Source organism: Pantherophis guttatus, chromosome 1 (assembly GCF_059756535.1).
Source record: "Pantherophis guttatus breed Tessera chromosome 1, ASM5975653v1, whole genome shotgun sequence".
NCBI classification, from domain to species: Eukaryota; Metazoa; Chordata; class Lepidosauria; order Squamata; family Colubridae; genus Pantherophis; species Pantherophis guttatus.
The window spans coordinates 241,551,074-241,564,213 of record NC_142063.1 but is presented as its reverse complement, the minus strand read 5'-3'; the positions used below and the strand labels follow the sequence as shown (position 1 = coordinate 241,564,213).

The 13,140-nt window shown below is 38.1% G+C and overlaps 1 protein-coding gene across 7 annotated transcripts in view; it reads left to right on the top strand.

Moving 5' to 3' along the window:
- Nucleotides 1-10,555, top strand: part of USP45 (ubiquitin specific peptidase 45) — a 55,474-nt gene extending 44,919 nt beyond the window's left edge. For all 7 annotated transcript variants that reach the window (XM_060689120.2, XM_087882602.1, XM_087882604.1 and 4 more), the window contains 6 exons: nt 804-950; nt 3,399-4,065; nt 5,616-5,713; nt 6,420-6,506; nt 6,981-7,134; nt 8,420-10,555. In XM_060689120.2, coding sequence (XP_060545103.1) covers nt 804-950; nt 3,399-4,065; nt 5,616-5,713; nt 6,420-6,506; nt 6,981-7,134; nt 8,420-8,550 — 1,284 coding nt within the window. In that variant the 3' untranslated portion in view covers nt 8,551-10,555. The remainder of the gene's footprint in view (nt 1-803; nt 951-3,398; nt 4,066-5,615; nt 5,714-6,419; nt 6,507-6,980; nt 7,135-8,419) is intronic.
- Nucleotides 10,556-13,140: the final 2,585 nt, after the last annotated feature.

Here is a 13,140-nt window from a genome sequence, read left to right as displayed (position 1 = left end):
CGGTTCGGACCGGATCACCCGATCCGGTAGCGATGGTGGCGGGTGGTTCGGAGAACCGGTAGCAAAAATCGCTGTGCGCCCCCTCCCCCCATGCCCAGCTGAGCCGCATGATCATCAGAGGCTTTTTTTTTTACTTTTAAAAGCATTTTTTCTATGACCTCTTCTGATGAAAAAATGCTTTTAAAAGTAAAAAAAAAAGCTTCTGATAATCGCGTGGCTCAGCTAGGATCATCAGAGGCTTTTCAAATCATTTTTTTCAGCAACCTCTTGGCCGAAGAGGTGGTAAAAAAAAATGCTTTGAAAAGTCTCTGACGATCCCAGCTGAGTTGCCTGATCGGCAGAGAGGTATTTTTAAAAAAGCCTCTCTGACAATCCCAGTAAAATACCCTTCTGCCAATCAGACAACTCAGCTGGGATCGTCAGAGAGGCTTTTTATAAAAAACCTGTCTGCTGATCAGGCAACTCAGCTGGGATCGTCAGAGAGGTATTTTTTTAAAAGCCTCTCTGACAATCCCAGCTCAGTTGCCTGATCGGCAGAGGCTTTTCAAAGCATTAGAAAAAATGCTTTGAAAAGTTAAAAAAAAAAAAAAAGTTGGCTACGCCCACCCAGTCACATTACCCCCCCACCCCCCGCCAAGCCATGCCCACAGAACCGGTAGTAACAAATTTTACATTTCACCCCTGGTTTAGACTACTGTGTAAATGCAGCTATTATGATTTTTAATTCATGGTATGTATGAAAGTCAATTCTAATTAAATAATGTCTTAGATGATTTGCTAGTAACCCATGTTGATTTTTCTAGACCTCAAAACCTGTTTGTTTTGGAAGGACAAGCAAAGGTAAACAAATACAAGAAGCAGATACTGATCGATTCAGCTGTTCTTCCATATCTGCTCTGACTAATCAGCAATCAAAATTATCTAGAAAGTGTTCATTAACAAAGGATAAGGTAAGAATAAGCCAGTTTGGATAATTGTACATGAATTCAGGTGTTCTTTTTAAAAACCCAGATTACATAATTTTAACTTGCAGTTTTAGGTTGCAAGTGTTTGAATGTACTTTAATCACTTTTTTCAGAAATCTTAGTACTGCATTGATTAATTGAAAGATTTTAATATAAAAGAAATGATTGTGACTGAAATATATATAAGATTGTATATAAGTATGAAGAGGCTGAAGATATCTTAAAATGATAGATTTAAAATATAGTAAAGGTAAAGGTAAAGGTTCCCCTCACACATATGTGTTAGTCGTTCCCGACTCTAGGGGGCAGTGCTCATCTCCGTTTCAAAGCCAAAGAGCCAGGGCTGTCCAAAGACATTTCCGTGGTCATGTGGCCGGCATGACTAAACACCAAAGGCGCACGGAATGCTGTTACCTTCCCACCAAAGTCCCTATTTTTCTACTTGCATTTTTTTAATGTGCTTTCGAACTGCTAGAAGCTGGGACAAGTAACAGGAACTCATCCCATTACGTGGCACTAGGGATTTGAACTGCTGAACTGCCGACCTTTCGATCGACAAGCTCAGTATTTTAGCCACTGAGCCACTGCATCCCTCTTAAAATATAGTACTTGAAGGCAAACATTCACATTTGATTTGGAAACCTTGCTGAAAAATAATTTCTTAAATAATATCATTTAAAATCTTTTGAAAAGAACTTCGATAATTTCAGAAGCAATTTGTCTATTCATTACCAAATTTTAGTTTCCATGTTCAGGAACATTAGTTATAAATGGCATTATCAATTATGAACATAGGAGGTTGACAAGTTCTAATAAGATCAGGAGGCTTTATCAATTTAAAATAATTTATGTATGAATTTAAAATATTTACTCAAAGACTAAAACTAAATAGTTTTTTATATGTGTGTAAATGCCTTGTGTAAAATTCTGTCTTATAATTATGTAGATTTCCTTTCATTTGAATAGTTTTATTCAGGCTTCCCTTCAAACAAACATTTTACAGTTTTATAAATCACAGTAGGCGATAATATGGTTGATATTTGGTTTAACTTGATGAATAAATTTAAAAGATGGTAAAAAGTTTGTGCCAATGAATATGCTTGGTTTTTTTGTAAAATAAAACTTCAGCTGGACATCATTGAATAAAAAGTACGAGAAAAGAAGGTCAATCACTCTTTTATTATGGTTAATGACCAGAATTCCACTTACCAGAAAATAAAAATTAAAACATGTGAAATATAAAAATAAATGAAAACAAAACAATAACTTAAATAATCATTATGATTAGTTACCACAGGTTTTACAAATAATAAAATAAAAATTGGCTGAAGAGACTGAATCATATTGCTAACAATTATATCTAGTGTAAATCTGAATGAGCCAGAAATTTAATTAATGTGCAATATAAAATAGAGCTATGCATTTTTATTAAGTGGGTAAGGTTTCAAGTTTTCCAAGAACAGAGAGCAAATGCCCAAGCTCTTCTTCCCAACCACTTGGTACCATCCTTAGTTAGAGCCTTGGTGGCGCAGCAGACTAATGTGCTGTTAACTAGAACCAGCTCCCTGCAATTAATGCAAGTTCAAATCTCACCAGGCTCATGGTTGACTCAGCCTTCCATCCTTTCGAGGTAGGCAAAATGAGGACCCGGATTGTGGGGGCAATAAGCTGACTTTGTATAAAAAAAGAACACCACTTAGGGGCGGCCAAAAGCCCTACTAAGCAGGTATGTACAAAAGTATGAAGGCTATTGCTTAACGCATTGTAAGCCGCCCTGAGTCTCCGGAGAAGGGTGGCATATAAATTGAACCAATAAATAAATAAATAAATAAATAAATAGACTACCAGGATGAACTCCAAAATCTAACCATATAGAAAGGCCAGTTTATACATATACATACATGTTTATGCATGTATAAAGAAAGGAATAGAATAGAATAGAATAGAATAGAATAGAATAGAATAGAATAGAACAGAACAGAACAGAACAGAACAGAACAGAATAGAATAGAATAGAATAGAATAGAATAGAACACAACAGAATAGAATTCTTTATTGGCCAAGTGTAATTGGATACACAAGGAATTGGTCTTGGTGCATATGCTCTCAGTACATAAAAGAAAAGATAAATTCGTCAAGAATCATAAGGTACAACACTTAATGATAGTCATAGGGTACAAATAAGCAATCAAATCATACTAGGAAACAATCAATATAAATTGTATGGATACAAGCAACAAAGTTACAGTCATACAGTCATAAGTGGGAGGAGATGGGTGATAGGAACAATGAGAAGATTAATAGTAATGCAGACTTAGTGAATAGTTTGCAGTGCTTTTAAGATTGTGTTTGCAGTGCTTCTATGGGATTTGAATAATGTGGTTTTTTTTTTTTTTTCCTATAACACTTTGATGATGACATGGCAACTGTCAGAACCAGGTAAACCATGAAAGACGACTTGCCAACAAATCTGGTGAAGAAGAAACAAGCCCTTTTATTCTGCCCGGAAAAATCAGAAACTCTAAAATAGAAGACAGAGCCAATACTTCATGCGCAAGAGACAGCGGTGCCGTTTTGGACTCTCCAGGAAATGGAAGTCAGACTGAAGGCAGTGAGAAAGAAGTCAGCCGTTCTGAAAGTAGCATTGATGCTGATAGCGAGGCTTCTGAAAGTGAAAGCGCGTCTAAGCAAATGACAGCCAGTAAAACTTGTCCCTCACCTGATTTATGCACTGATGGACACAGACACTTACCTCCAAATACTAAAATGCAATATAGCAAATCCAGCAATAGCAGTACGGAGGCACTTACTAGTGCCTTGTCAAAATTTCACTTTGGAAGCACAGCCATTGAGAGCGAAGGGCCTCTCAACACTCTTTCGAGCCTGTCGAAGAACACTGCCTTTTCAACAGAGGTGCAAAACCCTCAAAATGCTTTCCAGACTCTTTCTCAGAGCTACGTAACAAGTTCTAAGGAATGTTCGGTTCAATCCTGCCTCTATCAGTTTACCTCCGTGGAGCTGCTAATGGGCAACAATAAGCTGCTTTGTGAAAACTGTACAGATCAGAAGCACAAACACCAGAAAAAAGCAAATTCCACAGGTAGCCGGTAATAAAAATCTTTCTGATTCAAGGACAGGCTCATTCAAGGGTGGTATTTATGTGTTATGGAAAGCAGCGCCCTTCCCATATTCTATATTGTCTCCTTTAAAAGTGAATTGAGGGATCCATTTCAAAGGCCTTTTGTAAATTCACCAAGAGCAGGGGTCTGTTCTGCCCCAGCTACAGATCCCAAAGAATGTAGCACACACAAACTCCGAACAAAACTCAGTTTACTTCAAAACACAGTCTTTTGCAAATGCAGGCTGTTAATAAAAAACGTTCTTAACCTGCCAGAAATTCCACAGATAAGAGAGTTGGCAGAACGCCCAGAAGCCAGGGTTGCAGAGAAAATTCAAACTCAATGATCAGCGAACGAACGTACGAACACACATTGTTTCCTGCAGCTTTTTACAAGCTGTGTGCAAACTTAAATAGGCTAAGGGAGTAGCCAATTAGTCCCAAGCCTTACTCTCGAGGAGACCCCCTCCTGAGTAACCACTCCTGCCTTTTGGCAGCTCTGTGTGCTCCTGCATTGAGAAGAGGCTCCTCCACTTCATCCTCTTCACTTAAAGGAGCCTCTGGAGATTCTGAAGGCCCTGGCTGAATCCCTGCCTCTGGCACCACATCTTCAGCCTCCTCACTGTCCGACTCAAGTGCTGGCTGCACAGGCTGCTGACATCACACCAGCCTCCTTGTCAGGATCAGCAACAATCCACGCAGGCCGCTGGCGGGCCACAACAGGGTCTCCAACCTTGGCAATTTTAAGACTTGTGGACTTCAACTCCCAGAATTGGCAAAGTTGGCTGAGGAACTCTGGGAGTTGATGTCCACAAGTCTTAAAGTTGCCAAGGTTGGAGACCCCTGACCTAGAGGTTAATTGTTCATTGATTCTTTGCTCAGGTTCATTGCTGGCTTTGATGTCACTTTGAACCACGGGTGTCTGCTGAACCATCCAGTACCATCCTTTTTGAGACAGCTTTGTAGTTTATCTCCTGAAGAATAAGGGAATATTCTTGAATCTGTTGGAGCCAATTGGATCTCTTCTCAAGTTGGCTTTGAGGGCCCTGTACAAAAACAAACTAGTCTGCCAACAATCAGATTGTTGTTTCCTTCCTTCTTTCAAATAGAAGGAAAGAGGAAAGAGGCTGTTGCTTAAGGAGGTATAGTTTGGTCAGTTTTAATGATTGTTGGGTGATATCCAGTATTCCACACGCAGCTAAGCTGACAGGGAAATAGTGGTACTACACTTTCAAAGGTTTTTTTAAAAAACAGAATGAATAACTTGATCATTCTGAGTCTGGGTTTAGCCATGGAGTTGCCCGTTGGTTGGCCTGTATATATAGAACGACAAAGAAAGCCCTTATGAATGCTACTTGGCTCTTTCAGTGGCTTGTGATACTATTGACCAGGATATATTATTGGAACATCTGTTTCTATCTCTATCTCTATCATCTCTATCTCTCCATCTGTCTCTATCTCCTTGCTCTGCCTTATATTTTTTCATGTATTTTCAGATCATTTTCCTTATAAATGATGCATTTTTTTTATAGACAAGAAGACAGAAAGCGTCTATACAAATGCTAGGAAGCAGCTGCTGATTTCTTTGGTGCCTGCTGTTCTGATCCTCCATCTCAAAAGATTTCATCAGGTAATGCACTGAAAAAGATGAGGGTTTTTCCTCCCTAAAAGTTAATCGACAGGTATTTTTATTAGAGCTACATTAAATATTTGTTTGGTTCATTTTCAGAAGTTGTCTAAGAGTGGTGGAAGATTTGCAAAAACAAAGTGGTCTTTGTTGCACATTGGCATTTTACTGTTTTCACTGAGCAGCTAATATACTAATTTTTTTTTTAATCTGTAAAACCCCCTTTTCTTATTCTAAGTGTCTGTTGCTTATCTCAGCACATTTTGAGATTAAGGTACCAGGCTAGAAAGAGGGACACTGTGAGTTGTAGTCATATATGCAGTGTGTGTGCGTTTGTGTGTGTGTGATATACAGAGTTTGTTGTCTTTCCAGTACTTTTGCAAAGTAATACAATATATCTATTAAAAGAAAAAAAAATAGCCAAGTTTTGTTTCAGCACAACTTGACTCCTAGCTTAATAACATGCTTAAAATCTAGCATTCAGATTCAGGTTTTCCTCTTGATTCCAAAATATTCTATGTTTAATTTTTCCTGGACTGGAGTAATACAAGGTAATATGATATTTTAGGTTGTATATTGTAACTCTAAAAGATTATTTGTTATGTAAATCGTTCATAGTAGCTACTGATTTATTTATTTCAAAATGTAACATTTCAAATATTTACGCATTAAATTCAAATTTTACAAATACTTTCAATTTCTTTTAAAGGCTGGCATGAGCCTACGAAAAGTAAATCGACATGTAGATTTCCCACTTGTTTTGGATTTGGCTCCATTTTGTTCTGCCTTTTGCAAGGTAAGACATAATAAAAGCATAATGACAGGTTGCGTTTGAAGCATGAAATGTTTCAGTTGAAGATTGACAAGACTTTCTTCTTACAGATGTCAAACATTTTTAGTCATACATTTCAGTCAGATTCTTGTACAACAAAGATCATTCTGTTAAACCAAGCTTTAGCAATAGCTGAAAATACCTTTTGCTACCTGAAATTAGAATAAACTGACTGTTTTCTTTTAATAAAATTGCATTTATTTAACATGTGTCAAACAATTGTCCTAGTTTCTACAATAAAAGCTTGTACACTCTTTTTGCTAGGTTAAACTTAGGACTAATTATTAACAATGCATTTAAAGGAGAAAGAAAATAAGGCAAATTAAAATATAAGGAAAACCATGTTAGGTAGCCAGTGCAACAGCACTACAAAACTCATATTGAAAGTATTACAAAGTCCATACTACGTGGCCCTCACTTCCTTTCTTCCTTTCCTAGAATGTGACTGATGGTGGGAAGGTCCTCTATGCGCTTTATGGAATAGTAGAGCATAATGGCTCCATGCGGGGAGGTCATTATGCAGCTTATGTAAAAATCCGATCATCGTCCAAAAAACATTTGGAGCACAACTCTAGCAATAAAAACGTTCAAGGTAGGTATCTAAACAAAACTCTGTGATCAGATTAAAAAAAAAAAAAACCTTTTGTGTTGTGTTTACAGATAGTCCTCAACTTAGGACCACAATTGAGATCAGAATTTCCATTGCTAAGCAAGGCAGTTTTTAAGTGACTGGCACCCAGTTTTATGACCCATTTTGCTCTAGTTAAGTGAATCGTTGCATTTGTTAAGTGAATCGTGTGGTCATTAAGCGAATCTGACTTCCTGCATTGACTTTGCATGTAAAAAGCCAGCTGGGAAAGTTAGAAATGGTGATCACATGACTTCAGGACATGGCAACCGACATAAATGCATGCTGGTTGCCAAGTGCCTGAATTTTGATTATGTGACCAGCGTATGCTGGTACGGTCATAAGTGCAAGGACTGTGTCTACTTATTATTTTCAGTGCCATTTCAGTTGCTAAATGAATGGTTGTAAGTCAAGGATTACCTGTATATACATGTATGTATGTATGCATGTATGCATGTATGTATGCATGTATGCATGTATGCATGTATGTATGTAATCTTTATTATATTTTCATTTGCATAGTTTCCCTCCAAAAAATATTGTTACAAATGCTAATAATTGCAGAAAACTGTTTCCTTTACATTGCATGGGTCATATCAGTTAATATGACTTTAATTTAGGCATGAGGTGGACATGAATTTAAGCAATCAGGTGTGGCTGATACTCTCAAGAGGCCCATATATTAGAAAAACATACTTTTTTATATAGTCTAGATTTGGTATACTATATTGTATCAGTTTTTCCTCAGCCCTGAAGCTATTGCCTCCTTGCTCAAGCAGAGAATGATAAGAATATAAAAAGTATTCTTTATTATTATCTCATTATTACAAGAACCACTTTAGTCTTTTTCAAATACTGTTGCTTGTTCCACTCCACAATTTGGGTGTTATACTACCATAAGTGGTTTCCTTGTTTCACAGAGTCTTTCTCAAGCAACGTTCACAACTTTCACTAAAGCTTCCAAAAGAACAGAGCTAAGATCCTAAAAACAAATTTGTAAATGTTTTAGAGCAGAGGTGTCAACCTCGCAGTGTCACGGTGGCGTCACGTGACTTATTGCATCTTTTCCCCCCTTTGCTAAACCGGGCATGGCCAGTGCGTGATGCATTCGGCCTGCCATCTGCGAGTTTGATAGCCCTATTTTAACAGGGAGATACTTGCTTCTGAATCCTAATTGCTTGCTTAGCTTGATTGTACCTGTTGATTACAGCTAATGAACACTGGTTTTGTGTGTCTGTTTGCATTGCAGGTTTAAAAGAAACTCCAGGATCAGCTGTAGGACAGTGGGTTTATGTCAGTGATACCTATGTACAAGCAGTCCCAGAATCAAGAGTATTAAATTCACAAGCCTATTTGCTTTTCTATGAAAGAATTCTGTAGCCATGTTCAGTATGGAAAATGGAAGCAATTAGTGTTCTTTAACTTGCTTAAGTACACAGAAAATTACAGTATATGTAAATATTGTGCCTTTATCTGTTCTTCTTCAATAGAGAATATACCCTGGTTTCAGACTCTGTAAATCATGGCTTGGATACAGAACAGCCTAATGCATGCATTGTCCCCTCCTCCCTCTTTTTTTCATGCATACAAAAATACAGTAGAGTTGCTAATGTTTTTGTTCAGTTGCTCTTTTTAAGGAACCCATAGCTTCATATGCTTTTATGAAGAGTTGAGGGCACAGACTGCATCGAAATGGAAATTAATAAAAAAAATCATATGTGATTGCAAGGAGGTCGGTATATCTGTGCGTTTCTGAATCCAAGCAGACATTGATTTTGAACTCCTAAGCTGTAATGTGAAATAATACATTCTGAAAAGGAAATAGTAATGTTTGAAAATGGGCTAGTTAAAATCATGTGCTTTTTCAAAAGTGAATTGCAGGAACAATCTTGATAGGACTGGCAACCTGATTTTTCCTCAGTGAAGAAAAAGCTGTTTATGGACACCAAAGCATGTTTTTGTAAAATATTTGGCACTCGATTATTCTTGAAAGGAATAAATTTAGATAAATTTAACATGTTCCACAAATGGAAACAAAATGGTTCATTCTACAAAACTAGGATACTATATTGTGTGTTCTAAGGGAATGTGGGAGTGCAAGCCTGATTTTACTCCGGGATGCTTTTCTTTATTTGAATATGCCTTGAAATCTGATGATATCACAGGTGAAAACTCTATCAGAAAGCAAGCTAAACGGACATTTTCCTTTGAGGTGCTGGCTTTCAAATTTAGTGAACCCCAAACCACCTCTGAATCCACCTTACTTGCACTGTGAAGCTGGAGCAAGCCATACCTTTTCAGAACAATTGGATATTCTCCGTAGAAATTTATTGACAAATAAATGCATGTGTTTGAGAGAACATATTACTTTCTCTGAACATTGAAAAAACAATGTCATGCAGCACAAATCTCAGAAGCACAAGTTTGTGTACTGTACATAGGTTTTTACTATTTAATGCATGCTGTTGTGGCCCTGTTTTTATAATAATCTTAAATAGGAAATTAAACTAGGAACTCCAACAAGGAAAAGTTAATTTAACTTTACCTAATCACATTGTGGAAATGTATAAAGACAGGTAGTTGACTTATCTACTTAATACTTGAGAAGAAAAAGACCAAAAGAAAAAGTAAATAAAAAAGCAACCTTCTCAATGACAGAAGTAATTTTTAAGGCTCAAGCACACATAATGTATGTACCAAACACTGTTTAGCTACACCATTTAAGCCAGCCTGTTCCTTGGGGAAGAGGCTAATGATATAACGATATTTGGTTAAAACTCCTGATGTAATATATATTTCCTGGAGAAAGTATATGGGACACTGTATGCTATAAATGGTTATTTATGACCTGGTTAGGGTAACAGTAACAGAGTTGGAAGGGACCTTGGAGGTCAACTAGTCCAACCCCCTGCTCACGCAGGAGATCTGTACTAGGGGTTTGATTCGCCAAATTGCTGACCTTTCTGATCGACAAGCTTAGTGTTTTAGCCACTGAGCCACCTAGTCAGGCTAATTGTGTGTTGCCAGAAAAAAGTCAAAAATTGTGTGTTGCCAGAAAAAAGTCAGGATGATTGTGTGTTGCCAGAAACTATCATTTGACTGGGTTACAGAATGACTGGGTAAAAGTAGGTAGAAACAGGACTCCTGAATTAAATACTACATATCTTTAAAGAAAACTACATTTTCCTAAAATATTTTATATTTTGTGTTTTTTCTTATGTACATTAATAATATTTGAGTGGTTTTTCTATTAAAAATAGATATTAGGATGTCCAAATGTATGTGATTTAAGGTGACTTAAATAGAATTAGCTCTCAGGTCTTTGTTGTGAATATCAATACATTGTTTTATTTTTATATATTAAATAACTGTACAATTAGCTTCCCATTAAGTGTGGCTTTTAATGTGTAAAATATGCCTGTATGGTGTAGAATTTGGTTATTTATAAGTTTTGTAACTATGCCAGTTGATACAGACATAAGGTTTGAATCCATATTGAAGAGGATTGATAACAGTCACCTGAGTCGTGGTGGCACAGTGGTTAGAATGCAGTACTGCAGGCTAACTCACTGCTCACTGCCAGGAGTTTGATCCTGACCGGCTCAAGATCAACTCAGCCTTCCATCCGTCCGAGGTCGGCAAAATGAGGACCCAGATTGTTGGGGGCAATATGCTTAGAGAGGGCTGTAAAGCAGTGTGAAGCGGTATATAAGTCTAAATGCTATGAATCATCCGCCAAAACCTACTTTGAGAGTAGAGGACTCTGTTGAACAGGAAGTATTATTTTACAAAGCGATGAAAAAAGTAAAAATTTAATAGCGGTAACTTCTGCTAGTGGGAGTATGGAATATGTCTCTACTTAGTTTGGGAAAGGAGGTGCTTTCAAATTCCTGTATATTTAATGCAATAGGCTTGTTGAACTTATGGCTGCTAAAATAGAAAAATCTGCATTTATCAGCTCTAGATCCAATGTTATGAATCAGAGATAAATATTATAGAATACTGTTTTATTTTGTGCTTGTTTTTAAGCAGTATGAGGGGGAGAAATGTTATGTGTTTCCCTGTTGAATTTCTCAATGTTCTTCAGTACCATTGACCATGTTCAGTGGTGGGATTCAGCCATTTCGGGCTGGTTCGGGCAAACCAGTAGTTAAATTGCTGGCTGGATCCGCCCTGCCCCTTCCAGGAGTCCTCATGCGTCCCATTTTGCCTCCCAGGTAAGTGCAGGGAGGCCTCCTAGGCCCAAAAGTGGCATGCCGGGGAGGGGGTGGCGCTGCCCGTTTTTGTTCCAAAGAGGGTGCAGGAAACTGAGTGCTGCCTGTCACATCCCCTGGTCATGCCCACCATGGCCACGCCCACCCAGCCAGTCATTAGGGCAGAGAACCAGTTGTTAAATTATTTGGATCCCACCACTGACCGTGTTATACTAAACCTGCTGTAAGGATTGGGAATAGAGGGCATTGTTCCTCAGAGAATCTCCTTCCAGTCAGCGGTGGTTGGGGAAGAGATGGAGCCCTTGCCCATTTCATTATAGAATCTTCCAGAGCTTGTTCCTCTCCCCATTACTATTTAACAGCCATATGAAGTCATTGGGAGAGATCATCGTCAACATGGGATGAAATATCACCAATTTGCTGTATATTAGATACATGCCCCCCTTAGCTGGTTAGGCCGGGGCTCCCGGTAGGTAATATGTAGCTGGATTCAAGTAGAGGTAAATGTTTCCCTGTAGGTGGTGATTCTATTTGCCTTGAAAACGTCATTGCTGGATCCAGCTGTATGGACAATTTTAATCCAGTATCCAAACTTCTATTTTTAGAAAGGTTATTGAAAAAAACATGGTAGACCTGCAGTTTCAAAAAATTCTGGAGATGCAGATTATCTGGACCTGTTGCAGTTAAGAGTTGTATTCATTAATTCTTTGTCATCTTGAAGCTAGAGCACTACAGTGCACTCCACAATGGAACTATTCTTAAAGTCCCTGTCGAAATTTCAGCTGGTGCAGAATGCAGCAACCCACATTGACACACATAGGTTTATTCATGTAACACAACTACCATCCAATAATATCTGGGAAAGGTTTACCAAGGGATCTGTCAGTGAAGGAAACCCTTCTAATGTAAACCTGTTTCGGGGCACAGTGCTACAAACTGGAATTGGGAAATTACATTTATCAATTCATTGTGGTGGTCAGATCATTTAGCTTAGGGTTCCGTTCAAGCACTCCTTGAGGAAGGCCCATTAGATTTGTCTGTCTCAGGCACCTGATAATCTCTACAGATTTAAAAGAAGCTTGGATTGGGTTCATCTGAAGCCTTTGTTGCTATCTGGAATGAAAGGGCAGCCAAGGACGTGAATAAAATTGTGCTTGTGTGACCTCTGTAGATCCCACAGAGTCACTGACAGAAAACAAGTGAATCAGATTTAACACAGGTAAGACTACCTCATGGTTATAGAACAAAATGTAATTTTTCTATTCTTATCGCATCTAGAGATAGACATCAGGGTAACCCAATCCCTCTTGAAGAGAATGGAGGAAGATCTACAGGGCTGCCATAAAAACTAATCTAGGTGTTTGTTGGATAAAATAACTCAGATTCATTCTGTACCAGCTGTGGAAATCTCTTGGGAGGTGACTGGCATAGCTATCTGGGATGAGTTTAAAACTGTTAGTCCCAAGAAAGTAGAAGTTTGGGGGAAAGCAATTGGCTTGTAGTTACAGAGGGCTATGGATGAAGTGGATTATCTGAATAGCATTGATTGTACTTATAGAAGGCCTGTGGTAGGATTGGAATGAGGAGGTACAATCCATCCTGGCCTTCCTTGATTTCTTATCCATCTTTGATACAATCAGTCACTATATACTTCTGGACTACTTCTCCTAGATTAGGAATGGGAGGCATTTCATTCTTCTGGGGCATTTCCAATTAGTGCTGGTAGATAAAGGAGAAATTGTGTCCCAAGTATCCA